This window comes from Columba livia, chromosome 5 (genome assembly GCF_036013475.1).
Source record: "Columba livia isolate bColLiv1 breed racing homer chromosome 5, bColLiv1.pat.W.v2, whole genome shotgun sequence".
NCBI classification, from domain to species: domain Eukaryota; kingdom Metazoa; phylum Chordata; class Aves; order Columbiformes; family Columbidae; genus Columba; species Columba livia.
This window is the reverse complement of record NC_088606.1, coordinates 47,702,393-47,730,391: the sequence shown is the minus strand read 5'-3', so window position 1 is coordinate 47,730,391 and position 27,999 is coordinate 47,702,393. Positions and strand designations below refer to the sequence as shown.

The following is a 27,999-nucleotide window of genomic DNA, read 5'->3' as shown; positions in this document are numbered from 1 at the left end:
TCCTCTTTGAGTGGCATGAGTGTGAGTCTGAGGTGGTATGTTTTGTGTTGTGTTGGTTTTTTTTTATTTTAGCCAAAATGTGCAACGTGCAGAATTCATCAGTCATCTTAGGGAAATTACTAGGCCTAATTTCCCTACTCACCGTTTTTGGTTCATGAACCTGCCATTCTATTGCCTCATATTTACTGCATATGTTAATAGCACACTCAACCCTCATCGGGGCTAATTTAGTAAGTTTTGTTGACTTCCGTAAATGCTGTCTAGGAAGAGGCTAAATAGCCACAGCATCTAAATGAGACATGCAGCACATAAGAGCTGAAGTCTGGTACTGTGTGTACTCACTGAGGATAGTGTATTAAGGAATTGTACATGGAATTTTCTTTCCAGATTGAACAGCCCTAAGGCTGGCTAGTGCTTTTTGGCTAGTGCTTTTTGTGGAGGAGCAACTGGTTTTGCACTAGTAAGGATTTTAGCCAGAACTAACACGTTCCTCCTTTGAAGTCACTGTAATGAACTAGTATTTATCTGATAAAATAGTCAGAATATCCTGGTCCACATCTGGTTTAACAGTACCAAGCCAAATTTTTCAGAAACGTACAGGTAACATGAGACATTCATATTTATATGGACAAGAACATAATTTTATAAAGCTGGCACCTTCTATTTCTGCATGTTGACTTTCCATTCATAGGTGCAGCTGCATATACCTATTTTCCCCTGTTTAAAAAAAGGCAACTATTACTTAATCTCATCAAAAGAAGATTTTAGTGCACTTTAAAACAGACTTTTTAATCTTGAAATACATTATTTGCCTTCTTGGTGCTACATGGTCTCCACTAAAAACCAGCCAACTCTGAAACCTACAAGACAGAAACTATGACAGAGGTCCTGTATAATTTAATCTTTTTGAATAGCCCTCCATACAAATAAAGATGCAACATACAGTGCACAGTTTTATTAGTTTATTTTTTTAAAATCATGTCAGAAATATAGCATTGCATTAATTACAAAATATATTAAACAATCTATCAGTACTTCCAAGGGAATAGGAGTACTTTCATTCTGTTCAAATCAATACTAACCTTTAACACTGATCCTAGAATAATCTTTTGCATCCATCATCAATACATTTGATGTGAAAGTGACTCTACATGACATCAGGGTGGCATTTCTGTTCTTACTTCATTAGCAAGTTTAATCCCTTGATATCAACATAACCAGGCATACCATGAGACCACTTAAAAAACGAGTCTATACATCTCACATCATCTGAGCTCCCACATATATATTACATACCAACATTTTTAGTAAAATAATTTTCCCTGCCCTGCAGGGAAGACATTCAGAGGCAAACCCACATTTGCATTATATTATAATTCGCAAATCTATGCCATAGCAGCTTTGCAAATACACATACTAAGCATGGCTGACTTAAAACACGTTCTAGACAACAGAAAATTGGAAGATAAAAGAAGCCAGGCCACTTTCTAAACCACCTTGAGATAATGGTACAAAGCCTCAAGAGTTACAGAACTCAAGAAATTACACAGAAAACTGGTTAAATACACATACTTATTTTAGAGACAACTCTTGACACTGCATTCCTTTCTGATTCCACTTAAGTAGTTCTAGCAATTATACCTTGATCCACCATGATTTCTCAGAAGAAAATATCAGATTTGCAGGGAGGAGAAAATAAAAGGGGCTGTTTCAGTGAAAATACATTTTCACATAGAAACTTAATCTCTTCATGCTAACCTTCGAAAAATTTGAATAAAAGACAGTGGTCATGAAGACTATAAATTGAGATGGTAACAATAGTTCTTCCCTTACTTGAAAATAATATTATTTGTACGAGAAAGCTCTGGAACTGCAGTTAAAATGAAGAGTAGCTTGGAAGGTGGGGGAAGAAGAAAGTGGAACAAGTTGATGAATAGACATTTCCTTAACATTTATAATTTTTCATGACAAAGATGTAACTGATAGCAAATTAGCTCTGAAAGTCTCTTGTAAAACTCTGGTATTACAGTAATTTGGCATCAGTCAGAGTTCTACTTGGTAATATTAAAATACAAAACCAGTAGAATAGCAGCAGTGAATAAGGCATTCATATTACTGTAGCTAATACAGTATTATATATGCAGTAGCTTTCTATTTCCTATTGGTTTGTGCTGTTGTATAATATTAACCTGAAAAATTTAAACTCCTGAACCTGCCACCAAAGTGAGTTTCCTCCCAAGGCAGAAGTACATCAGATAGAGCTCAAAGCAAAATTCAGTTCATAATGCAAAGCTTCAAAAGGAAAGAAAGTATTAATGCACTTACCAGGTCTATTAGAACACAGACTAAGGAAATTTCTATTGATAACACTATGGTTGAGAAAGGAACTGGGGCAGGAAGAAGCTCTCAGATTAGAAGTGTCTCATCTGCACCCCTCTCCCGCACCTCTCCTCCCCGAAAAAAGAAAGGTGGTCTTTCAGCATCTTGGGAAAACATGGATAACTAACAAGAGCTTGAAAGTGATTGGAGAACTAGTGTACAGTGCCTTCTGTATACAGTGGGTCTGGGCACTGCCATGTACATTAAAGCACTTGGTTAAGAATGGTTTAACTACTAGGAATGCTCTAACTGAAGACAACTAATAGGATGAGGTTATTCAGCATAAAAAAATACTTAAGAGGTTTAAAAAGACAATTTTAAAGCATTATATACACACCTGTCTTCTAAACACACAAAACACACTAAATAAGTCTGACTGCATTTAGCATTAGCCAGGAAGTTCACATTTCAGTAGTGACTACTCCATTCAATGCAATCCTTCTTGAGCTAATAGCCTCTATCTGCAAAAAAAATTTTATTCATCTGGATACGATAAACAAAGTCATTTGTTGGGTCCTGGAACTTTTAATCTCATGCAGGCAGGGAGAGTATCCTCCAAAATCAATATACTATAGTGATCTTTTATTAGCCTTGTATATATTAAGCATATGCACTTTCCCCACCGATGATCCCCATAGGATTGCTTTGATGAGGCCACACAGTTGGAATACTCTCCAGTATCTTTTAAGAATCAGTGTCTTCACTAGTTTGGAGAAATAACACGCATACGCTGACATAGGGCTTATTTCTTTCTCCAGTATCAGACTGTATCCTTAAGTTATGGGGTGAACAAAACCTTTTTCTTCCCTCCTTTTAAAGACAATATTCAGAACTTTATCAGCACCATAAGTTAAAATTTTTAGCACCAGTGGCCTTGAACTACTCAGATTTGACTGGTCAAAACTAACATTTATACGGCATACAACCAGTATAGAAAACAATACATGTTATGAAGCTCATGAATTCTTGACATAGTGACTCTAGTGTTTGGTAAATGAGTAGCTACGGAAGCCAGGTTTTTTTCCTAAGAGCAAACAGGATTGCAGTTTTTTCTTATGTTGTCTAATATTAATTATTAGGGCTTTTCTTCCTTTCCAAAGTGTTAAGGGTGGCCCAGCTTCTATTGTCTAAAGGGATGGGAAATACCCGTGACAGCTGGATGTTGATGTGGCCACCTGTCCACTGAGAATTCATAGGAGATTACACAGATCATACATCATCCAGAACACCAAGAGATCACTCAAACAGATGCAGTTCACAAGTTCAGATTTAGTACTAATTCAGGTTTCAACAACAGTAAAACAAATTCTCTATCATCCTGTCTAGTTAGTACATACCTTTGCTCATGTATCCACTCACAACCTGAAAAATGTAGCACTAGGAAAAGATTCCACCAGCACAAAGGTATCTCATTCAAACACTACACTTTTATCTCTCTGCTGATAGACATTCTGGGCCTGGAGAACACACAAAAAATATTTATTAATATTTATTTATCAAGATAAAGAGAATTGGGGGGGGTGCTTTCAGAGCACATTACAAATATTTCTTCAGTGAACTCAGCTCAGTCATTTAGCCTTCTCCACAACACTATGACATGTCTTTCAGAACTACTAGTATCAACTCTACATCGACATGTAACTTCCTGAAGCTAACTCAGCAGCAAGGAAGGGTCAAAGGATACTTCAACCCTAGGTTATGTGAGCAAAGTCTTAACCTGACTTCCGGTTTCAAGGGAAGCATAGGCAATTCAAAATTCTACATAAGTCAATATAGCAACTGTGTCAACTTTCCCAAGCTCTGTGAAAACAAGCAAACGAAAGAACAGACCAACCAACCCTCATCTTTATTAATTTAGCTACTTCCCTGCTACAGTATCAATTTCAAGGCACTGAGGCAAAAAGATCTACAGATCTTTTCTAATATTACTCATGTTTTACCAAACTGAGATGTACAGGTACTTCAACAGGATTTTCTTGTTGACAGTTTTGATTAATACCACTTCATTCAGTTAGTTTGCTATAGAAGTAGCTTATTACTTTAATAGAGAACAATACCAAATATTTGAACATATGAGCTTGTACAGAAAAAAGAAGTATATCAGCAACAACAAAGCTGTATTTAGGTGAAGATCAACTATGTTGGCAACTGTGGTCTTTTAGAAATGCAACACACAGTTGTAATCTGTGGTGGAAGAACATGACTAGTGGCTCCATTACTCTGTTTAAGACTTACAGGCTACATAGCTCCATCCGTACTGCGAGCTTGAAATCCTTCTCTGCGGAGACTGTTTAAATCTAGACGCGTTAGAACTTCACAGCGCACCAGAAGGGTATCATCCTTTACGAAGGTTCTTTGCTTCAAGGCTTGCAGGTGCATGAATGTCACATAACCGAAACCTTTTGGATTGCGGTGAATTGTTGGTCTCTGGAAAGCTAGTAATTCTGGCTTGGCTTCCATTACTTCTTCATGATTCTGCCTTTCAGGGCCTTCTGATTGATCCAAAATAGAAAGTCGTATAGTGCCTTGAAAAGGCCAAGGCAGATGGCTGTCATATTCTCCCTGCATAGTGTGGACAAACAGAGATATAAAATTAGCACAACGCTGAGCATTTGGTAACTGAATATGCAGGCGCAAACACAGCTTGTAGCCGGGCTTTCCAGTGTAGAATCCAGGACTGTGCATCACAACAGGTCTCTCTTCTTCCTGGGCTTTCTGAAGTCCACTGAAGTTCTCAATCTTCCAGATATAAATACCATTACATTGCTGTGCCTCCATTTCACTAATCTTCCCCTCCAAATTGCGGATTGTACGTTTGAGTTCTGCCATATGAGTGTTCTGAGTCTCCATTTTAGCAATGAGTTCTCTGATTTGGTGATCTTGTCTTACCAGACGACCTTCCAACTGCTGAATAGTTTCTTTGAAGTTTTCAACTTCTGGATTACAATCATATGCGGTGTGTGACACATGTGAGAAGAGGGCAGGTTCAAAGGGTAGGCCATTGATGAAGGGTACAGGATTTGTAGCAGTAACACTGATATTTTGAAAACTCTGAGCCATCATTCTCATATGAACCTGAGTGAACTCCTGCATATGTCGTGCCAGTTCATTCCTTTGCATCTAGAATTTAAGAGAAGTTGCATTAGGAACATATAAAAGTTTTCTGCAATCTTAAACGTGGCTCTGAAGAAAATCAAACAACTTGTTGCTTCTGTTATGTGAGAAAAACTGCAATGTGAATCAAGAAGAGGTGATGTGACAAAGTAGCACTTTACCAATGGAGGGCTCAAAATTTAAGATCAATGTTACGACAAATGAAAAAAGTTAAAATGCAAGTGGGCAAATATTGTTCTACACAATACAAAGACATGGTGAAAAAGTGTTAGTAAAAAAGTACGTTAAGTATTTTTTATGTGTTCTAAATCAGCATTGTAGTTCCTTAACTCCCTTAATTGATTTGCTAAAATGCTCCGTATTATCAAAAACAAAGGTGTATGAAAACTGATGTGGAAATGGTGAAGTAAAAAGATGCATTTCTTACGGCGTGGTGCTAACTAGAAATAAGAGTATCCAGATTTAATAATTTTAGAATTCAGTCAAATTTAAAGCACTCTCAGGCTGGCAAACGTTGTCCCCATCTACAAGAAGGGCAGCAGGGATGACCCTGGCAACCACAGGCCTGTCAGTCTCACTTCTGTGCCTGGCAAAATCATGGAGATTATTATTCTGGGAGTTATTGAAAAACATCTGAATGACAATATAGTCATTTGTCCCATTAAGCACAAGTTCATGAAGGGAAAGTTCTGCTTAACAAACTTAATTGTTTCTACAACAAGGTTACCTACATAGTTGACCAAGGGAAGTCTGTCGATGTGATCTTTTTGGATTTCAGTAAAACCTTTGATACTGTCTCTCACAGTGTTCACCTGGACAAGATGGCCAGCATACAGCTGGATAAACACTTAATGCAGTGGGTGAGCAACTGGCTGATGGACCGGTCTTAAAGGGTTCTAGTAAATGGGGTTATGTCAGCAGGTGACCAGTCACTAGCAGGGTTCTGTAGGGATCCATCTTAGGGCTAGTGCTCTTCAATGTCTTCATAAATGACTTGGACTCAGGAGTTGATGGAATACTAAGTAAGTTTGCGGATAACACAAAATTGGGAGGAGCTGTTCACACTCTGGAGGGCAGAGAGGCCCTGCAGAGGGATCTGGACAAACTAGAGAACTGGGCAATCGCCAACCCCTGAAGTTCAACAAGAGCAAGTGCCGGATTTTGCACCTCGGATATGGCAACCCTGGCTGTACATACAGACTGGGGGATGAGATGCTGGAAAGCAGCTCTGCGGAGAGGGATCTGGGGGTTCTGGTCGATGGCAAGTTGAACATGATTCACCAGTGTGCCCTGGCAGCTGACAGGGCTAATTGTGTCCTGGGGCGCACCCAGCACAGCATTGCCAGCCAGGCCAGGGAGGTGATTGTCCCACTCTGCTCTGCACTGGTGCGGCCTCACCTGGAGTACTGTGTGCAGTTCTGGGCACCACAGTATAAAAAGGATATAAAGCTACTGGAGAGTGTCCAGAAGAGGGCCATGAAGTTGTTGAAGGGTTCAGAAGAGAAGCCATATGAGGACCAGCTAAAGTCATTTGGTTTATTCAGCCTGGAGGAGACTGAGGGGAGACCTCATTGCGGTCTACAGCTTCCTCACAAGGCAAGAAGGAGGGGCAGGAACTGATAGCATCCCTCTGGCGACCAATGACAGAACCTGAGGGAATAGCAGGAAGATGTGCTGGGGAGATTTAGGTTGGACATTAGGAAAAGGTTCTTCACCCAGAGGGTGCTGGAGCACTGGAACAGGCTCCTCAGGGAGGTGTCACTGCCCCAAGCCTGACAGTGTTCAAGAAGAGACTGGACAACGCCCTCAGACATGTGGTATTAATTTAGGGGTTGTCCTGTGCAGAGACAGGAGTTGGGACTCGATGATCCTTGTGGGTCCCTTCCAACTCAGGACATTCTATGATTCTTCACTGAACTCTAAGAGCCATAAATGTATTTGGTCACAGCTTTGGAAGAAAGGCTAGAAGCTACTTTATTGACAAGAAAGCTGAGAAAAGAGTCATGGATTAATAAAATAAAATTAATCACGCAAATACTTCACAGAGTTTTTTTTAAATTTGAACAGGACTTTTGAAAGGCAGTGTATTAATATGTAGTGGTTTAGAATTAAGGTACCTCAAAACAAACAAAAAAAAAAATCGATACCACACAACACAAAAAACTGAGTATTTGGGCTGGTAAATCAAACAGAAATAGAAAAACACATTAAAAGAACACCAAGAAAAACATGCAGAAAGTCTGCAATTCATGATTCTGATAAAAGGCTTACCTTTTCAGGACACCCAAAAGCACTGTAAAAACATGGCACCGGGGCAGTAGGACAATCATTGTCATAATGGTTAGGCATCTAAACCAAATCAGATTTGAAATTAATTTTTCCATCAAGAGCATTCTTTTATAACACCCAAAAGGAATATGTCTGGATGGACTCTGAATAGGTATCTCAAGTCAGATCACTTTATACCTATATAATTTCTCAAGGAAATATGGAAGTTCTGAACAAAAATGTTAGCCAATGATAAAAATTATCTCGGTTTTGTATGTACTTTAACAATTCATTGCCTTTGTTTTTACATTAGGCATCAGAAAACATTCAGGTTTTCTTGCTAGAACAAATGGCTTTTGTTTCTAGCCTATCCTCAAGCTAGATCACTGTGCCTTTCCTTCCCTCCTGAAGCAATACTTCCATATAATTGTCGTGTATCTCTTCATTATCCTCTTTCTCAAAAAGTTCAAGTTACTTAAATTTTTCTTATGGTCTGTGTTCTTCAGACCAAATTATCTCACTGCTCTGGATCCTCCCTATCCATCCCCACCTGAAAAAAATCCAGACAGCTTCAGCTGAGGCCTTACAAGCCCTAAACAGAGCAAAGGATAATTCTGGGTTTCACAGACAAAACACCTATTTGTATAACCCAGTATGTTTGTCTTGTTTAACTATCATGATGAAGCAGAACACAAGCTAAATATAGGTCAGCCATTAATTTCAAACTATTACCCAGGCTAGCATTCTCTGTTCCCTATTTTTGCAGTTCATTATTCTACCTAATCACAGATTTTTGCCTTTGTTGTTACTGAACTCAGGCCTGTTTTACAGAGTATTTCCTCAATTCGAGAAGATCATTCTTTAACCCAGGTCATAAACACAGTTGCCATCCCATTCAACCAGGGACAGGCTACATATTAAATAACACTGATCATTTTCCTGTCAATAAAGTTATTATTGAAGAAGTAATAATGGCTATTACAAGAGTAATGGCCAAGCAGAATTCCAGCCAGCTTCTACAGTTTGACGGTAAATTATTTCCAAGAGGGGCTTTCCAATTACAACTACTCTCCCTCCCTCTCTGCCCAAATCAAAGCCTTGTCTTCTAATGTCAGCCATAACCACTGGCAGCTGCTTGGTGTTTCACCTCCATTCAAGATCAAAAACATGCACCATGTCCCCTGTCAAGAAGCAGTATAGCTAAACACAGTTAGTTATCTGCAGCCCAAAATCCTACAGAGTTTAACAGATTGCAATTGTAAGCTGGAGCAGCATTTGGAAGAGTATTACACCTGCACTGGATGCACCATTTTCAGAGAGACAGGTAGAGATTTATTAGCAGGCAGACAAACTGTTTCTTGAAGTTTAATTTCATATTAAAGAAGCAATATAAATACAAAATATCTGACCCAGATTAAACACGGAGAAAAGTAGTCTCTTACCTGCTCTCTGATGAGCACTGTGTTGCAATATTCACAAAATACATTGGCAAGTGGGCAGGTTTGGTCATGAAGCTTAAGTATTAGAGAAAAAGAGAGGAAAAAAACAATAAAGTTACAAAATCTAAAAGAGTGCTAATCACCTCTGATAAGATGTTAAATTTTTATTTATGTTTTGAATTTTGCATTTAGCTGTACACAACTGTGAAACAAAGACAATCCCTTTGCCCCTAATAGTATGTTTTTTAGAATTACTGTTTTTTCCTGGATTCATAAAAGAGATTCATAAAGTTGCAAATATTTTATTTCCTAAAGCTCTTATGCTCCAAAGGAGTCTGAATTTTTCCAGATGTTCCTGAAATTCATGTTCAGTTGTAGTACAGCTATATTAAAGGCTTTTTTTTTTTTTTGTATTGTTGGACTATAAGAGGTATCTTCTGCAATATGTTATCATAAGATATTCAGTTAACATATTCAGATCACAATATGATATCATAAAATTAATGGCCTTTGAGATAGAATACATCCATATACAGATAATAAATGGAAGCTCAAAAAGGAAAGGACTATCCCCAGTATCACCCAAGTGAAAAATACAGAGCCAAAAGAATTCAGAAATTATCTTGGTCTTGTGCCTTAGCAGATATCTCCAAGAGATTTATCTCCTGACATATCTTTTCTGCTAGGCATAAAAAGTGTGTTACTGTGTGTTTCTTTGGCCCCTCTGATGGTAAGGCCAAAAAAAATCAATGTTTTTTTTTTTTTTAGACAAGTCTTTTCAGATCATAGAGTTCTCAAGAAGTAGGTGTAATCTTCTCCCCAGCTTTTTTATCTGTTCTAGACTAATGTCCTGAGTTTGCTGCTTCTCACCTATGATGCATAAAGAGCTCTTCTAGATCAACCCACACTTTTTTTTTTTTTAACTGATGTTCCGTTTACAAGCAAACCCATACGAGGGAACGTCGAAAAACTGAGACTCCTACTAAGTACCTCTTTATCTTCATAGGCCATAGATGTGGCACAGTTTGGACAACAGACTTGACGCCTCGGACACTCCTGCGTCATGTGCTCTTTCAGATGGTTCTTCTGGAAGGCTCCTTGGCACTGTGGGCATTCCACTGTGGAAAAATCACACTGCAACTCGTGGTCCTGAACAAGGACAAAAGAGGGATTGGATACTACAGATAGGTACTATGATCTCATCTGTTTTCATAAAGCACAGTACAAGAGGAACAAATCACAATCTTCATGCAAGCAAGTCCTTATACATTTATGCTGACTTTACCAACAGCCTGTGATTGTCAGGACTTTGTGTATTCAGAGCTTTAAGAATGCTCTCAGGTAAAAATTCACCTTTATGTTTTTCCTTTTAACTTTGTACATTATTATCCAAAACAATTATTTCAACTAATATATCTAGCTGCTTTGAGGGAATATTAGACTGACTTTAGGGAACTTGTTTAAAGTACAGATACAGTTGATCAAAAAAGAAACATGAATTATCCTAAAGAGAAAGCTGCATTAGTACAATTTTCATCTACTACGAAGTTCCCTTAAGAATCATCTAACTACAGCTGAAGACTCATCGAAAAACAAACATGTGCAGCTATAGTCTTGAATGAACAATGAATTGAATTGGCATAAACAGGTATCAGGTATGACCATCTATGTTAAGTTATCTTGAATTTTTACTTGTCCATGAAACAAGGTCCCATATTTTCAAAACTAATTCTCACCTCTAAATGCCTCAGCTCCATCTTCGTACTGCAGCCTTTGTTGGGACACTTAACCATTAATGACAGTATTTCCCGTTTAGCAAAGTTGTCAGGAAAAAGTTGATTTTCAAGCAGAATTTCATTGTCTATCGGACATTTGTGACCTGCATCTCTATAACACATAAATGAAAAAGATACTCCAAATTTCCTTTACCCTTCATTTAAAATATTTTTACAGTAGCAAGACATTAGTGGCAAAATTATAACATTAAGAAAGTCTTTGAAAACAATAGCATTTACGTGGTAATTAGAAGAAAGTATGTACGGTACATCAGAGAAACTGACAATACGCACATTTCATTAGAGGTGGCATGACTGGGATGCATCACTTTTCTAATTCAATTGTTTTTGTTTGGACAAATACTGTGATAGATACTCTGGAAATAAACTTGAGGAGGATGTAAAGAAACTAAGAACTTATGGTGCCATTTCTGTAAGCACTTCACATAGCTCAAAGATCAAATAATATTTCCCATACTATTTCAAAACAATCCTTTAAAGATTCTTGGACCTTCTCTCCTTCCTTTCTCACTTTATAAGCAGCCAGTGTGATCATAGCTGAGATAAAAAGCAAAAACGTGGCTTTGGTGTTTTTTTTTTTTTTCTTCCCCCAGATTCACTTAATCTATTTGGCATTCTTTTTCATGTAGCCTATTTTGCTGTTTTTGTTGTACAACCATTTGATCCATTGGCCATCCTTCAATTTTTTTTATTTATACAGCAAAGAACGGTGAATAAACTCCAAGCACAAAAATTACTAATAATTATGAAAATTGCACTGGATTTAGAACTGGGTGTTATATCTGAAGCCATTTTAACAGCCAACAGACAGGAAGTCAGTGCTAACTGGTGAAAGTTTGGAGTCTGATGGTGAAACACAGGTGCATATAACTTGCACAAGAGAACTAACACCATGTTCCACTTCATCAGGTTCTGTTCGCCTGCATTCAAACACGGGAAGAAATGGAGTAAGAAAAGGATCACCTCCACCAAATCTTCCTTTAAAAAGACATTCAGTATCAGCTAATTTCTGAAAGCAGTAGGTCAACATATCTATTCATAATTAAGTAATACAGTAGAAGAGGCATGAAGGATCAAAGCTTCGGGGATGAAATGCTAATGGAAAGAGCAATAAAATGGAAAAATACATGGGGAGGAAAAATGTCAGAGAGCAGTTGTGGCACAAAGATCAAAGGCCAGATCATTGTCACTGCTGGCAAGCAGGAGGGGAAGTAGAACCTAGTGGGCTGTGGAGACCAGAAGGGAGTTTGTGTTCTTTGTTGGAAAAGGAAATAATTGCTCAGCAACTCCTTTATCACCAATGCTGCTAGGAGAAGCAGGGGTAAAGATGAAACTTTGGAAAGAGACAATGAACTTCCTTTCCTACGTTTTGCTTTACCAAAGCTATCTCGCCACAAGTCTGATAGTCATACTCCTAAATAAGTGGAAAAAAGAAAACAGCTAGCTGGCCATTTTGCTTCATAGCTCCCTGAGCTACAATAAGCGTGCTGATCTTTGTCATAACTCAGAAACATTCCCCCATTTCACAGGCAACATACAGAAATCAGTTTTCACAGGTGTAACTTGGTTACAAATGCCCTGTTTAGTGAAGTATATGATAGTTTAGTAGGCCTGCTGATAAGACAACAGTGTTATTTCTACACAGAAAATTTAATCATGTATAACAGCCAAAACCAGATTAATTTTAAATAAAGATTACTAGATACAGAGTTTAAATAACTAGCAGATGAAGAGTAAAATAAGAATGAATGGCAATTTTCCAATTATTACAGTAAGGAAAGAGCAATAAATTATTGTATATTAAACAGACTTCAAACACCATTTACAGGTATTGGGATTGTGTTTAATAAGCTGCTTAGATCCATCTACAGACAAAGATGTTGCTATCAACAGAATTAACTTCATGCACTTCAGTTCTAATTTACATTAAAATGAAGGCTTTGCTATGCTGGAATTACATTGGGTTGTGCCACCCACAACAGTACCTGTGAAACAATAGTCATCTGCTACAAAGTACAATAGCTGTTCCTATAATTTCCCTTGAAATTAAAATATAGATATGAAAAGTAAAGCCAGAATAATTTTGTTTGAAAAAGTCGTGCTCCATTAGTTTAGCACCTGAACAGTTTATACTAGAAGCTGAAACAGTTGGCATACACTTTAACTGCAGCCATGGTGGCTGTTTGATGAACTGCTAGCACCCAAGGCTTTCCTTGCTGCCCCTTGTCAGATCATAATTCTACTTTTCCAATAAACAGAGGTACTGATCTTTGTTGAGCTTTACTACAAGCCCTAAGTCAGCTTTGACCTAAGATACAGGAGAAGAAAGACTAGAGTGAAATTAAATTAGCTACTGCATCTGAACCTAGTTCTAAAACTTAGTTCTTTGTTAGAAAGAGCTTTGTAGACAGTAACCTTAGTAAACTAGTGTTTGTAGATAAGCTTCTTCACTACCATAAATCATAGCACTTCAAAGCACTTCAGATAGCTTTATTTAAGAAGACTTTCTGTGAGGCAGCTTCATCTGGTCAAATCATGTCCCTCACATTGCAAGATCTAAGACTTCAGTCTTTAAAACCTTTTAAAAAAAACTTTGTGGTTGCAGCCACAACTTAGTCAACATGGGCAACTACAATTGCTTGTGTAAGTCACAAAAAGCAATTACTCAAAAGCTGCTTGTCCATCCTTTATAATTTAAAATCCTTCATCTGTGTTCTCTTGAACTAGACAGCAAGGAAACAAAGAATAAACAGAAGCAATTTTTTCCTGATTAAATAAAGGCTGTAACAATCACTTAATGAATAAATAGTATTTCGAGAATGTAAAAATCACTTTCCATTTTCATTTTAGTTCTGCAGAAGCTTCTCAATGACATCAATCAATATGGTACTGAAGACATTACATACTCCAAATCAATATTGTACCAAAAACATTATATACTCCAAATCAATAGCTTGGTCCATGGGTCCCAATTAAGCATGCAATTCAGCCCCTCAGGGATTCAGATGGTCCTGACACTTTAAGTTGTCTACTTTGCTTTCACAAGCCTTCACTCAAACTGCATTCCAAAGACAGATTTCAGTGGGGAATGAGGGAAATATTACAATGATGATCTATAGTCTCCAAGAGGAAAAATGCTTTCCACATGTGTTTGGTATTCACTGAAGCAGTCAACACTATCTATAGAAAAGAAGTAAAACAGGACAAGGGTGTAAAAGAAGCAAAAGCTTCTGGTCACTGAAACTGTTTGGAGACCTAAAACTTCAAGCAAAGCAAATGCTCTGTTAATTTAAATAGGAAGAGAAACCATTTCCCATGCTTGGGGTTTAAGAAGGAAGTTTCTCTACCTGCCATGAGATGTTGTGTTCTGAGCATGGGTTCAACGCTGTTCCTCACTCAGTCCTGTGGCAAATTCTAATCAGGGACTGTGACTGTGAAGTTCATCAGCAGAAGGATTAGAAAACGTGATCACCCTAGCTGTTAAGGATCTGAAAGATGGGAAACGACACACCTATTTTTGGTAATTTTAAGTTTAGCATTTTCTCATCAGTTTTCAGGCTAGGAATTCTGTTATCTTGAAGTAATTGGTGAGCAGACATTTCTAAAGCTCAGTATACTCAAGTACTGACCAATCTACTGTCACGATTTATAGACATACTCCCATGAGAATGTTTAAAGATTTTTTTTCTTTCTTGTAGAAATAGCCCAGTTAAAGAAGAGTACAAAAACACTACTGCCAAGAAACAGAACAACCTCAGAGCAAGAAATTCCAAAATTTCAGGGCCTTTATTAGTATAAATGTCTAATTCAATTCTTACAAGCATGCATTAAATTATGTACATTAACCATTTGAAATAATTTAAGTTGGAATTTGCAAAGCAAAGGCCTGAAAGTGAAGCCAACTGCTAGTGCATAGGGAACTGGATTACAGTCAAAACTGACAGGTTCAGATTTGGGGTTTTTTTCACTTCCTTCCATGCACCCGGCTGATGCGAATACCACTGAGTGATGCAGCTGGGTAAGGCCTGACATATTTTTCTTGCAGAAGTAGGAACACTGTGAACAAGGCAAGGGACTAAGGGAGCAGGGTGATCTCATGGTATGATCAGTGGAGAACCGAATCTCTTTCAGCTTCCTCTGCAGAAGCCACAAGGAGAGTCACTTTTCATAGGTGAACACTGGTGGTATTCTGCATCTTCTGGATAATGCATTTGCATCCTTTTCTCAGAAATATTGATGAAACTAATGTTAACAAGAACTGTGCCACAGACACAATAAAAATAAATTTCAGCACTTGCTAGGAAGGAAAACAGCCTGATCTTTTCTTGTCATTTGTAGGTAACACAAAATTAAATTTGTCTTCTCTTACTCAGCTCCAACATTTCCCTCCTTATTCTAAAAGGGATGCCATGAAGAAATACAGTAGCATCAGATAAAACAGTGACAGAAGCTACAGAGAAGCTGAAGAAACAAAATACTCTATTCAGAGAACACTGTTACTGGCATACTGTTCATTTAATGAGCTACAAATGATGGACCATGGAGAAAAATAAACGGAAAAGAACTATGGATAAATGGTATGGAAAACAAGAGAGCAATGTCAGTTTTGCATTCTAAAAATAAAAGTCTAGGAAAAACAACTTTGCACAGTAACACTTAAGACAGTTTGGTGATCTTTACACAAAGGTGTGCAAAGTACGGTTGGAAATTAACGAATTCTATACGTGGGTCACACAGAATTAAATATTTAGATTCCTACCAAAGCACTGTGACATTTGAGCCAAGTGAGCAATCGATAAGAAAAACCCAGCTTATGCTGAGAAGGAAAAAACCTACAGCATAATATCTAGCCTTCTATCAATGTGTTCCTATACTCACTGACATGTGTGGGACACTGATGACTGTATTCCAGGTTTGAGGGTAGTACACTCTACCAGTGTACTTTCTGCCCTTCCTTACCCTTTCCATCAGTCATTTCTAAAGCCCAGCCTGTTCTTGCCTTCATATCTCATTCCCACTCCCCCATGTGCCACCTAGTTTCCTCCCTCAGTGCTTGCTTTGAGACCATTCCCTCATTACATTCTCTCTTCCAGCTCAACAAGGAGGCAGCTGATTTCAAGTGAAGAACTGAAAGCATAAATTGACGTATTTGCACCAAGAAACCATGTTGTCTGTACTTGCCTGTAGTTATCAAGAGAAACAATCATAAAGAAAAGACCGGTTTTATAATCCTGAGTTGAAAATGAAATTTACTTAGATAATTTAGCTATCTTTTTAAAATTATTATTTAATGTTTACTCATTCAAATTTTTAGGTTCATAAACTGGGTAAATTTGTATAAATGGCACAATATTTAGATACATCCAACCTCCAAACTCATATGACATTTTGGCCACACATGGTGCTGATTAGAAAGCATCTTTAATGAATCACAAAATCCCAGAGTTCATAGAATCATAGAATAGTTTGGGTAGGAATGGACCTTCAAAGGTCATCTAGTCCAAACCCCCTGCAATAAGCAGGGACATGTTCAACTAGATCAGGTTGCTCAGAGTCCCATCCAGCCTGACCTTAAATGTCTCCAGGGATGTGGCATCTACCACCTCTCTGGGCAACCTGTGCCAGTATTTTACCACCCTCATTGTAACATTCTTCCTCATGTCTAACTTGAATCTGCCCTCTCCTGTTTAAAACCATTATCCCTTGTCTTATCATAACAGACTCTGCTAAAATGTCTGTCCCCATCTTTCTTATAGGCAAATTCTAAGTTCTGAAAGGTCACAGTAAGATCTCCCTGGACACTCCAACTCTGCAGGCTGAACAACCTTAGCCTGTCCTCCCTCATAGGAGAGGTATTCCATCCCTCTGATCATTTTGGTGGCCCTCCTCTGGACCCTCTCCAAAAGGACCGTGTCTTTCCTGTACTGAGGGCTCCAGAGCTGGATGCTGTACTCCAGGTGCAATCTCACCTGAGTGAGTTCTATTAACACTCACTTGTAATGCACCTTAAGCAGTTCTATTAAGTTTACATTGTCCTTAAAGTGCTCTGCTTTGGTAAGTGAATTTCACAGTATCACAGTATCACAGTATGTTTGGGATTGGAAGGGACCTCAAAAGATCATCTAGTCCAATCCCCCTGCTGGAGCAGGAACGCCTAGGTGAGGTCGCACAGGAACATGTCCAGGCGGGTTTTGAATGTCTCCAGAGAAGGAGACTCCACAACCTCCCTGGGCAGCCTGTTCCAGTGCTCTGTTACCCTCACTGAGAAGAAGTTTTTTCTCAAATTTAAGCAGAACCTCTTGTGTTCCAGCTTGATCCCATTACCCCTTGTCCTATCATTGTTGGCCACCGAGAAGAGCCTGGCTCCATCCTCATGGCACTCACCCTTTATATATTTATAAACATTAATGAGGTCCCCCCTTAGTCTCCTCTTCTCCAAACTAAAGAGACCCAGCTCCCTCAGCCTTTCTTCATAAGGGAGGTGCTCCACTCCCTTAATCATCTTCTTTGCCCTACGCTGGACCCTCTCCAGCAGTTCCCTGTCCTTCTGGAACTGAGGGGCCCAGAACTGGACACAATATTCCAGATGTGGTCTCATCAGGGCGGAGTAGAGGGGAAGGAGGACCTCTCTCGATCTACTAGCCACCCCCCTTCTAATACACCCCAGGATGCCATTGGCCTTCCTGGCCACAAGGGCACAGTGATGGCTCATGGGCATCCTGTTGTCCACCAGGACCCCCAGGTCCCTTTCCCCTACACTGCTCTCTAATATGTAATTTCCCAACCTATACTGGAACCTGGGGTTGTTCCTGCCCAGATGCAGGACTCTACACTTACCCTTGTTAAATTTCATCAGGTTATTCCCCGCCCAACTCTCCAGCCTGTCCAGGTCCCGCTGGATGGCAGCACAGCCTTCTGGTGTGTCAGCCACACCTCCCAGCTTAAAGTAACTTCCATAAATTTTCCTTTACCTTATTGATTTGACAATGCAGCCTTTGCAGAAACGGTGTCCACACGGTGTCTGCACTGCTTCCCGAAGAGCCATCAAACAGATTGGACATTCATATTTACTTTCCAAGGGCGGATCAAACTCCACATCATATCCTTGTGGTTCCTCTGTGAAAGAACTTGGAGGGTTTCCAGTCCCACTGCTGATGCTTATGCTGTCTTCTTTTGCTCCAACGCTGCAGGCACTGGCCATGGCTGCACAGCAGCCACTTTCCACGTCTTGGGCTCCACAACTGTTATCACTATATAGCAAGCTCATAGTAGCTAATCAAGTGCTACACAGAAATGCTCTGCAAGGTGACAAAAATATGTATTAATTTCAAATATTCCAAGATCTTCCTTTCCAGTCGAGAACAAATCCTATTTCTGACCAGGAATGCTGGAATAGTGATAGAGATTTGGTTCCACTCAAAATGACTGGTTTTGTCTTCTCCCAGTTTCTGTATCTATCTTTTTTACTTATCTTGTGATACATAGGAATGTGTACTGCATCCTGTCAGGCTAATTCAAACACAAACACTTTCTGTATTCACTTTCATCTGACTACCTAATTTCTGTAGAAAGAGGAATACTATTTCTTCTTGCTGCATTTACCGAAAATCCCTCTTTACCCTTTCAGTATTATTTACTTCTAAAGCATTCAAATAAAATTTGCATGAAAAATGCTGTACAAAACTAGGTTTTATTGGATGAAATAGCTCAATTCCATATTTTCCTTTAAGTGAATAAATGTTACTTAATTTTTTTTGTATATAGCAATTTACAGTATACGTTTCAAATCAGTTTAGGTGTATGTCCATAAATAGAATGCACATCCAAGTACCCAAATGAAGCAGATGCTGTGTTGCAAATGAAGTTCATATACACAACACTGCTTATAACATTTTAAAACTGCCAATAGGACTTTAAATTGAGTAAGAAGCTACACGAGATAAGGCTAATACTTCCACAGAATAACAGCTATTTGCAAATTAGTAGTAGTTGAAAAAAGTTCTTGCTCTCCTTTCCCTCTTCCAGTCTAGCTGGCATGGAGAACAAGGGACATGACTGGCAGAACAGAAGATAAAAGTCACATTTCCTTGAAGACTGATGAATGGTACAGTGAAGCCTGTTTTAAAATACTGTTCACAAAGCATGCTGAACTCACAGGTATGAAATAAAAAACATACTGGTATCTCCAAACAGATTGACAATGTTTCTACACAGAATGAGGGAACTTAAAAGAAGCCGTAAACAACAAATACAAATTCTAAAAGTCCAAGAAATTTTCCTCTCCCTGATTTTTTTAATGGTACAACCATTTTCTTAGAATCCTAATGTGTTTAGTTTTCTATAGATGACATTTCTCTGAAACATAGAGGTTATCTCCAGGTACAAGGCATTATGAGTAGGCTGAGGGTTACAGAGACAGGTATGCAAAACAAGCCCACTAAGCCCGGATTTGATCTGTTTTGCATAGCAGTATAAGCAAAGTTCTCTTGCAATGTTCACCTGCTGCATTCACGGTAATACCATCACATCATTTAAAGCATATTAGTGATGGAAATCGAAGGATTAATCAAGAGCTGAACTGTAAGGAATGTTGATCTGCATCACTACTGCAGACTCTGGGGCAGTGAGAGATGCAGAATGAATAAGGTTACCTTGACCACAAGCTCACAAAACCAAACTACTTCCTGCCTTGATCAGAATTTGAACATCACAAGTCATTTTAACAAAATGTTCATGGATAGGAGGAGGAGATACAGGTAGTTTTATTTGGGCACTTATTACATGACACCTGAAGATTACATCAACAGAAATACTAATCACACAAAAACTCAACTAGCATTTACTGGAAATATATTTTGAACACATGCAACACTACAGAATGTGCTTTAGGCCACGTACATGATAAACAATTAGCAATACTACCCATGCTAACAGTGTATGAGCTATTTTTTTTTCAGTTATCCAGACCAAAAAGAAAAACAACAAAAAAGGCAGATGTACCGAAGAAAATCAAACAGGCAAAGCTGCCATATTTCAGTCAGTTACAGTTATAACCAAACCTGTTGTGTAAATATGTGACTTTGCATGTTGTTGAGGTATGCAGAGGTATAAGGAGTATCTGAAGAGCAACGTTCTTGGCATTTCTAAAATACTGTTAAGGTACAGAATCTCAAAGCAGAGTTTGACAGTTTATAGAGTTGTACTGAACTGGTCAGCAATGCTCATTTTATGCAGAAATTACAGCAGAGCTGTTTGCATCCAAAGAGTAATGTCATAGATTAAAGGAATCATTTTGGTTGGAAAAGACATTTAATATCAAGTTCAACCATTAACCTAGCACTGTATTCCTTACCACTGCCCAAATCTCTGCAGCAAACCAAGCCTCGCCATCCTGTAAATTGGGTGGTCTCCCTCTCGCCGCCTCACTTATGTGTGAAGATCCCCATGGAGGGTAGACACCTTTCCGCACTGAAACCCTCAGTGTCAGGAGCTGGCAGTGTGTGCAGAGAGCCCCACAGCCACGGGCAGAAGACCCTACACCTAATGAAACAAGAATAACAATTTAAAACAAAACTTGGCTTTTTTGCTTTGTTTTTTTCTCTCCCCTTCAGCCTTGAGGCCTCCCACATGCCTCAGTGCCACCCTCCCCAGGCCTCCCTGCTCCTCATGACTGCTTCAGGGGCAGAGATTTGTGGGGTGGCTGGGGAGCAGGCCCTTGACAGGCATCTACCCTGCCTCTGAGGGGACTTTGCCTGGGCCCAGGCTGGAAACAAGAAACAAAATTACTTCTATTGTTGTTCTCTGACTCCGCGTATTATCCTATACATTATCTATCACAACAGGCTTTTATAATCAAGGCTCCTAAACACAACAGCAAAACAAAATAAACACCAGCTAAATTCTCAGCAGTTTCTTCAGGCATAGTCCAACCATAATCAATTTAATCCCATGGAACTGAGGAGCTCCCCCAATGACTGAGAATGGAAGCAGAAAAATCAATGCTTAGAAAGATTCTCTGCAACAGAAAGATTTTTTTAGACTGCCATCAGTACGTCTCTTTGTCTCTGAAGAAAAAAAAAAATCCAAAAAAACCCCAAACAACAACTTGTTTCTGTTGTTAAACTAACATAACTTCTATTTAACAGCCGCTGCAGAGCATGAGCCATATTTCACAAAAAAACACAGGAAGTAAGTTAGGCCAATGGAGTGGGAATGTTGGTGTGCAGGATATCAGAATCTACAGGCGAGCCTAGGACTGAAAAATGCATATTATTCTAAGCCATAAGGGTATATTTAGTAAGACTAAGAAAGGGAAGAGGAACATGTATCCCTTTACCAGTATCACAAAGGAATTCAGGAAGCTGCAAAGAGGAAAATATAATAGCTTTACCCAAATTCAGCTGTCACATTAATTGCAAAGAAGCGCACAAATCTTCTCTTGGGCTGTTCCTCGTAAAAATAGATAATGTTTGAAATATTGTTCTCATAAGGAAGAAAACAAGATCTGACTCAGTACAATCTTGATAGTTGAACACTTTTCAGATTTAAGCGCTGTGCAAGTAGTGTTCTCTTTGCCAATTTTTTTTCTACAAAGCAAGTATGTACATTCAGTTTACAGAAACAAAAATCCTATACCAGAGTAATTTTAATGTATGAGTCACCGCAACCGGTCAACATCCGAGTCTTCGCACAAAAATCCCCTTGTTCAGTGATACAATCCACTCCCACATGGAGCTTTTTGTCTACATATGAACAAGGGGTTCATAAAAAAAGAAATACAAGTATCAATGGCTCCTCTTTTTAAATAGGGAAATTCAGGCACAAAGAGGCAACTTAAACAAGGTTTAAACAAGCCAGATTTTTAATTTTGTTCATGTTTTATATAAGATAGGATTCCTCCTCCTACTCTCATCCATCTAATCTTATCTGTGAGGAAAATCCTTCTCTTCCACGTGCATTTACAGGTGTGGGGGAAAGCAGAATTTTCCAAATCAAAATCCACAGTGTTGTTACTCAGACCATCAACAGGCCTGATTGCTCTACCAGTTTAAAACAATTCATTTACAAGTTGTAACTACTGTAGTATGAATTAGTTCTATTTCCTGTGGCACTTTTTTTTACCCTCCAAGAGTAGGAACATAGATTCAACCTTCTTGAATAGAACTGTGCTAGAGCAAAACCAATTAGAGAAGAGTATACTTTGAATGTTGATGTCTTTCCCCTGATGAAGGCAGAACAGACAATTCATGAGCCTACTGCAGAAATTTTGCATGTTCCTCCCCTGGAGAATTTAAAAAAATTTCAGGCTAGAAGGGGATGGATTTTAAAACTCAAGCCAGTATGTCTGCCAAAATTCACATCAAATTGCTACCCTTTTAAATACAAAATAGATTACCAGTGAAGTAAAACAAACATCCCCCCAAACCACATTATTTTTTCTTCCTATTTATAATAGTTGTGATTCTTCCTTTGTGCTGAACAAAACTGAGTAAAATACAACAATATGTGAATATTAATTTAGAATGTATACATCACAGCCTTTAGAATCTATGCTTTTTTTTGTCATTGGTAGTTTAATACATTAAACATTTTGGTAGCCTGCTTTATGAACTTTTCTTTTTGGACAATATCCAGCCTTCAGATCAAGGAACAACTGAAATTAAACTGGATCATTCCATAGTAATTCATGTTTTCACTAGTGTGAAGTTCCTCAGGCAGATAGAGCATTAAAACTATGTTTGGTAACGCACCTGAAACACCCTTTTCTAGAGCTAGGAAGTCCTACCAGACTTGCCCTGTAGACAGATAATGGGTTTTAGCTTGCACACGTGAGGTACCCAAAGTCTTTGCACCAGCAAAGGTTGATTTCTCTCTCTGAGGCAACAGCTGTATTGTTTGATAATGGAAAGGAAGGTGCTTTCCAGGCCAAATGGTAATGGACAGAATTTGTTCGATCATTATTTCTGCTGCAGAGTCTGGAATGCCCTAAGGATCAAACCTTCATGCCCCAGAAAAGACACAGATAAGACTATAGTGAGTCCCCATACTCTTCCAACCTCAAGATCAAATCACAAAGAAAGTAAGTATCCTGTGCTATATTGGTATTTACACTGCTGCACTACAAAGTGATTAGGTTGATCTGAGAGAGCACAGTCAGATCAGAAGAGCAAACCCCCGCAAGAATAACGTACCTCATGATTGACAAAAACAATTGCAAAAGAGAATTAAAAATCACCCATATTTTAAATTAATGCACACACCAAAACTCAGTACTCTAATTTCAAGAGTCCCATAGTATAATAGAGTTTAGGTAGGACTTTCACGTATTTTTCATGCTCCAAAGCGCCACAGGATTAATTCAGAAACTTCTCTAAATCGAAAAATACTACTGGTACCAGAAGACATCTTCAGATTGCTTGGGAAATTACACTATAATTAGGATAAAAAGGTGGAAACAAAAGTAGGTGTTGTATCCTATTTGCACTAAAATATGAAACAATACCTTCAAGCATTTGGCAAAGGTGAAGAAACACTGTACAGAGAGAGTATCAGTTACCGTGAAATAGAAAAGGTTGAATATAAATCATTAATTATTAAGTACAATTAATTTCTACATGCCCTTTCCAAGAAAATTCCTACTGAGTAGCCATATAAATAAGAAAAATCAATGCAGAAATCTACTGGAAATTCCTTTTCTTATTTGAAGTTCATGAACTTAATTATCTGCTAGCAGCCTGGCCAGCACACAGTCAGCAGGGGAAATACCTTCAACACCACATGGACAGAAAAACGTGCCGAACTTTTCTGTTTTCTTCTTTTGCCTTGCTGAGAAGAGTTTTGTAAATATAGTTTTCTGGGTCATGAGACTGACAGACCAGTGGAGTGACTTCAGATAACTTGTTTATGAAGTGCTACTTGCAACACCTATTCCCAGGCAAATTAATCAATGGTCTACTGACAACTGATAAGCGCTGTGTGTTTGCATTATGAGGTTTGCAACTGTCATCACTGTGGCCTTATCCAGGCAGAACATATAAAATAATGCAAGTTCCTTTTAATTAATACTTTTAAAACACTTCAATTTCAAAGCTATCAATGGCTAGACAAGTCAAAGCAATAGGAAATCTGGGCAGAACTCACAACTGCGAAAAACAAATTCTCATTTCTTGTAAAAGCCTGCAAGTATATCGCAAACCTTTTGTTGAGATATCAACTCTTTTTCGTAACAGCATTAATTATTAAGACTCCCAATTCTTTTGGATAACTTAAAATAAGAATTTTTCTTTGAGGCAAACATAATTGAACAACAATATTAAAAGCTCATTAGACATTATGAAGAGCTCCTGCCACTGAAGTAGAGTGGCTTTCAGGGGTTTCTGAAGCTTTCCAGGTGACTTCTTGGAGGGAATGCAGTCAGGCTTTATTGACATATGTATTTTTATGCTTAAGTGTTACTTATGAAAATAGATGGTGGCATATTCCCACTTATGGTCATATTTTATCCTGCTTAAGTATGTCAAAACAAATTTAATTCTAGTGAACAGTGGAAGTGCACTATACTGTATTTAACACCAAAATCTTCCATGGGCTTTTCCATAATCAAAACCAACCCAAACCAGAATCCCCCAAACTCTACTCAAACTTCTTAACTTCTAGAGACATTTTACTGAGAATTGTTCAGATTAACAAATGCAAGCAAAGCATTGTTACTGAAAATAATGATACTCCTTCATTATTTGGCAGAGATTTTGCTCTTCTGGGTCTCTGCTCTCCCTTTGCACACTGAGAACACTCTGAGATATGCATTGTGCCCTTCTGTATCTCTCAGTAGATCTGCAGAGAATTTAAGATGCTTCCATAATGGGGACAAAGTAAACATCAGGACAGAAAGTACTTCAAAAAGAAGCAGGGAAAAAATATGGCTATGAACAAATGTCATTTCTGTGAGGCACAGTGTCCAGGCTAGATTTAATTACCATCTCAACAAGGATTAAACTTGTATCTGGCATTAGTTAAACTATTTGAGATCTTGGGAAAAGAAACAGTGAATCAAGTATACACTCTGGAACAACTAAAATATTTCTGCTTTTCACTCTACCTTATGTTTACTTTTATTTTCTATTTGACATGCTTTATACCCATTTATCATTAGTTTTCACAGTCTGCAACTCAAACTTTCAAATATTTGTTTAGCTAATTTGTGCTGCTGAGATTCAAAAGTTACTCTTCTTGACATAATAAACTCAACAAGTGAAGAAAAGGCATGTTCACCCCAGACTTTTTCATTCTATAAGCACTTGGCTCAGGAGCGAAGCGAGGTCCTCATTGCCAGGCAGAGTCCCCTTTTTGCCGAGCCCGGGCGGACCGTGGTGCGAAACCCTATGGCCTCTTGTGCGAGAGCCAAGTTCTATAAGCACAAGTAACTACTGTGTGCATTGTCTTTTTAAATATAGTAGTGCATTTTAAAAAATACTATTTTGCAATACTACAGAAGTTAAAAAGCCATTTGTGTCTTGATGACTTCCCATTCAGTGAAGCCTGACTGAGCTCCACAGATCTTTAGCTACTGGGAAAAGCTGAAGGTAATGTGGAATACGCAGAAGAATTACCTCCAAAGTGATACCTGCCATGAAAATAATCCAAGTGCTTTTATCAGCATACTTCCATTACCTTTTTTCCCTCTTATCCTAGTGGGAGTAGTTTTATGGCCCTTTCATACTATGGAACAATAAAGCAGTTTGCTTGCAAGTGTTAATACAGTTGGCAAAAACAAGGTAAAATGTACAGGAGATGTTAAACAAGCTGTTAGTGAAGCCAGTAACTGTTTCTGCTCCTCATTCCTTTTCCTACTTCTCCCTCAATGGAAGCTTTAAATCAATACTTTCTTAATCATTTTGTCAATGGTATCTAAGTTACAATAAAAACCACACAGCTCACCGGTAGCTCTGCAGCAGCCAGAGCTTGTCAGAGGCAAACACAGAGGAATACTCTTGACTAGCTTTAACTACTAGTTATAAGGGATATAATTAGAACATTTTCCTCCCACCTAAAGCTGAGATTTCTGTTTAAGTATGAAAAGGCTCAGTATGACCTACCTAAACCAGATGAAATTCATGTAAAGTACTATTGAAGTCATAACTTATGACTCGTCCTAATAAGTTTACCATAAATATTAAGTACTGCCAGTCTCTACTGAAAAACAGAGCCATCGGTTTTAGAAACAGTAACCTGTTTTGCAAATTATCCCTGCACACCTTTAAAATGTTCCCAAACAATGTATTGAGCATTTCCATTTCACAGTTGGAAAAACAGAACCCACTTTTAAGGTTACGTACTCGAGGCTGCACAGGAACTAACAATTCAGACTACAACTCGGAAGCTACCCGTTGCTAATGTTCCTACAGCTCACCCGAGCAGTTAAAAGGCAACCCCTCAGTAAATCAGCATAACTGAGCCCCTGCCGCGGACACGCACTGCTTGGCCTACAGCTACCCTGCAGCCACAGCACAGTTTCAGTTTCGGAGCAGCACAGGCTGGCGAGGCCCAGCAACCGCCCTCCTCCACCGCAGGCCCTCCTCACCGGCAAGTCCCGGACCGACACCGGCGTGAGCCGAGCCGCCGCGCCCTGCTCTCGCACAAGAGGCCATAGGGTTTCGCGCCACGGTCCGCCCGGGCTCGGCAAAAAGGGGACTCCGCCCGGCAACAAGGACCGCGCTTCGCTCCCGAGCCAACAGCCCCAGCCTGGGTGGGAAAACGCTCCGCGTCGCGGGCTGATACACGCCTGCAACGGCCCGCGCCGGCGGAGTCACAACCGGCCCCTCGCTTGCCAGAGTCCGGCGAGCCAGATCCGCCGCGATCCTCGCTGCAGAACCGCGGGCAGGCCCCGCCGCAGCCGCCGCCCGCAGGTCCCGGGCGGGCCAGCTGCCGCCTAGCAGCGCGCCACCCCTCACGGCCTACCTGCCCCTACTCACCGCCGACCCGCGGCCCCACCGGCCGCTCCCCGCCGGCGCCACTTCCGCCTTCTCCTCGGGAGGCCGACAGGCGGCTGTCGCTCAGACCAACCGGAGCGCACCGAGGCACCACGTCCGCTGCAACGCCCCCTGTCGCCGCGGAGGGGGCACGGCAGTAGGGTAGTGGCGGTGAGGTCGGTACAGGCCCTCGGGCCCCGCCCGCGGGCAGCGCTCCAGGTCGCGCGGGCTGCCCCGCGGTGCGGCACCGGGAAGCTTTTGTCAGTGTCAGGAGGCGGCGTACCGCTCTGTGTGCACCGGAGCGGGCAGCCTCGCCCCAGCTGCGGAAATGTGAGGCTGTCATCCCCTGCATAAAAAAGAAATAAACTGTCCCCAGTGTTTGTGTCAGCGATGAATTTTACTGCCATGCCAGTTTTCACTCTGCGCTGCTGAGGTTTCCATGAATAACCTTCAGGATTCACTCAGCTGCGCTGCAAGTGCTGTTAAAAATGAGGCAATGAAAGCTGGTTGAGGGGAGTTTTTGTGAATGGCCTAGGATTCGCAAAAAAAGCCATTTCCCAATGTAAAAAAAATTCTTAGTAGAAATACTTTTCTCTCTCAATCTGAAGCACTGAGGTTAATCTTCCCAAGTGGCTTCCGACAATGGGCGATTTTAAGGGAGTGGAAAACCGGGACAGTTCATTTCCTTAAAAAAGAACGAGGTGGATTTAGTCGTTTGCATCGGTGAGTTTTCTTGGTAAGAATCTCCAACCTACACATCTTTAATTCAACAAGCACTTATGTTCCCGCTGTTTGAGGGGATATGATCTGGAGAGGTTGTGGGGCCATAGTTCTCCTGTGATTTTCAGAGTCTCTGGCTACATGTCATGCTCCCTGGAAGCTGGGAACCAGTGGCTGGTGCAATTGCTAAGCCACCTGTCTCCCTCCTAGTGCTGACCTCCCAGGTGCAGGCAGAGTGCTACTTCTGGAGCAAAGGTGCATGCCAGACCCTAACATGCCATTCCAAGCATTGTTTTTGTCCAAAACATACATTTT

At 39.7% G+C, this 27,999-nt stretch overlaps 1 protein-coding gene across 6 annotated transcripts; it reads right to left on the bottom strand.

Annotated features, from left to right (window-relative positions):
* Window positions 1–947: 947 nt before the first annotated feature.
* TRAF6 (TNF receptor associated factor 6) lies at window positions 948–27,115 on the bottom strand. 6 transcript variants are annotated; one of them, XM_065064831.1, is made up of 9 exons: window positions 26,968–27,104; window positions 20,349–20,536; window positions 17,968–18,294; window positions 10,937–11,087; window positions 10,191–10,349; window positions 9,204–9,275; window positions 7,765–7,842; window positions 4,615–5,499; window positions 948–3,836 (listed from the first exon to the last, which is right to left on the bottom strand). In XM_065064831.1, the coding sequence occupies exons 3-8, from the start codon at window positions 18,261–18,263 to the stop codon at window positions 4,618–4,620; spliced, it is 1,638 nt and encodes a 545-aa protein (XP_064920903.1). In that variant the 5' UTR covers window positions 18,264–18,294; window positions 20,349–20,536; window positions 26,968–27,104; the 3' UTR covers window positions 948–3,836; window positions 4,615–4,617. The 6 variants fall into 6 exon arrangements, with proteins under 6 accessions (XP_064920903.1, XP_064920905.1, XP_064920906.1 ...); XM_065064833.1 differs by having other exon boundaries at window positions 26,954–27,072; XM_065064834.1 differs by lacking the exon at window positions 20,349–20,536 and having other exon boundaries at window positions 26,968–27,115.
* Window positions 27,116–27,999: the final 884 nt, after the last annotated feature.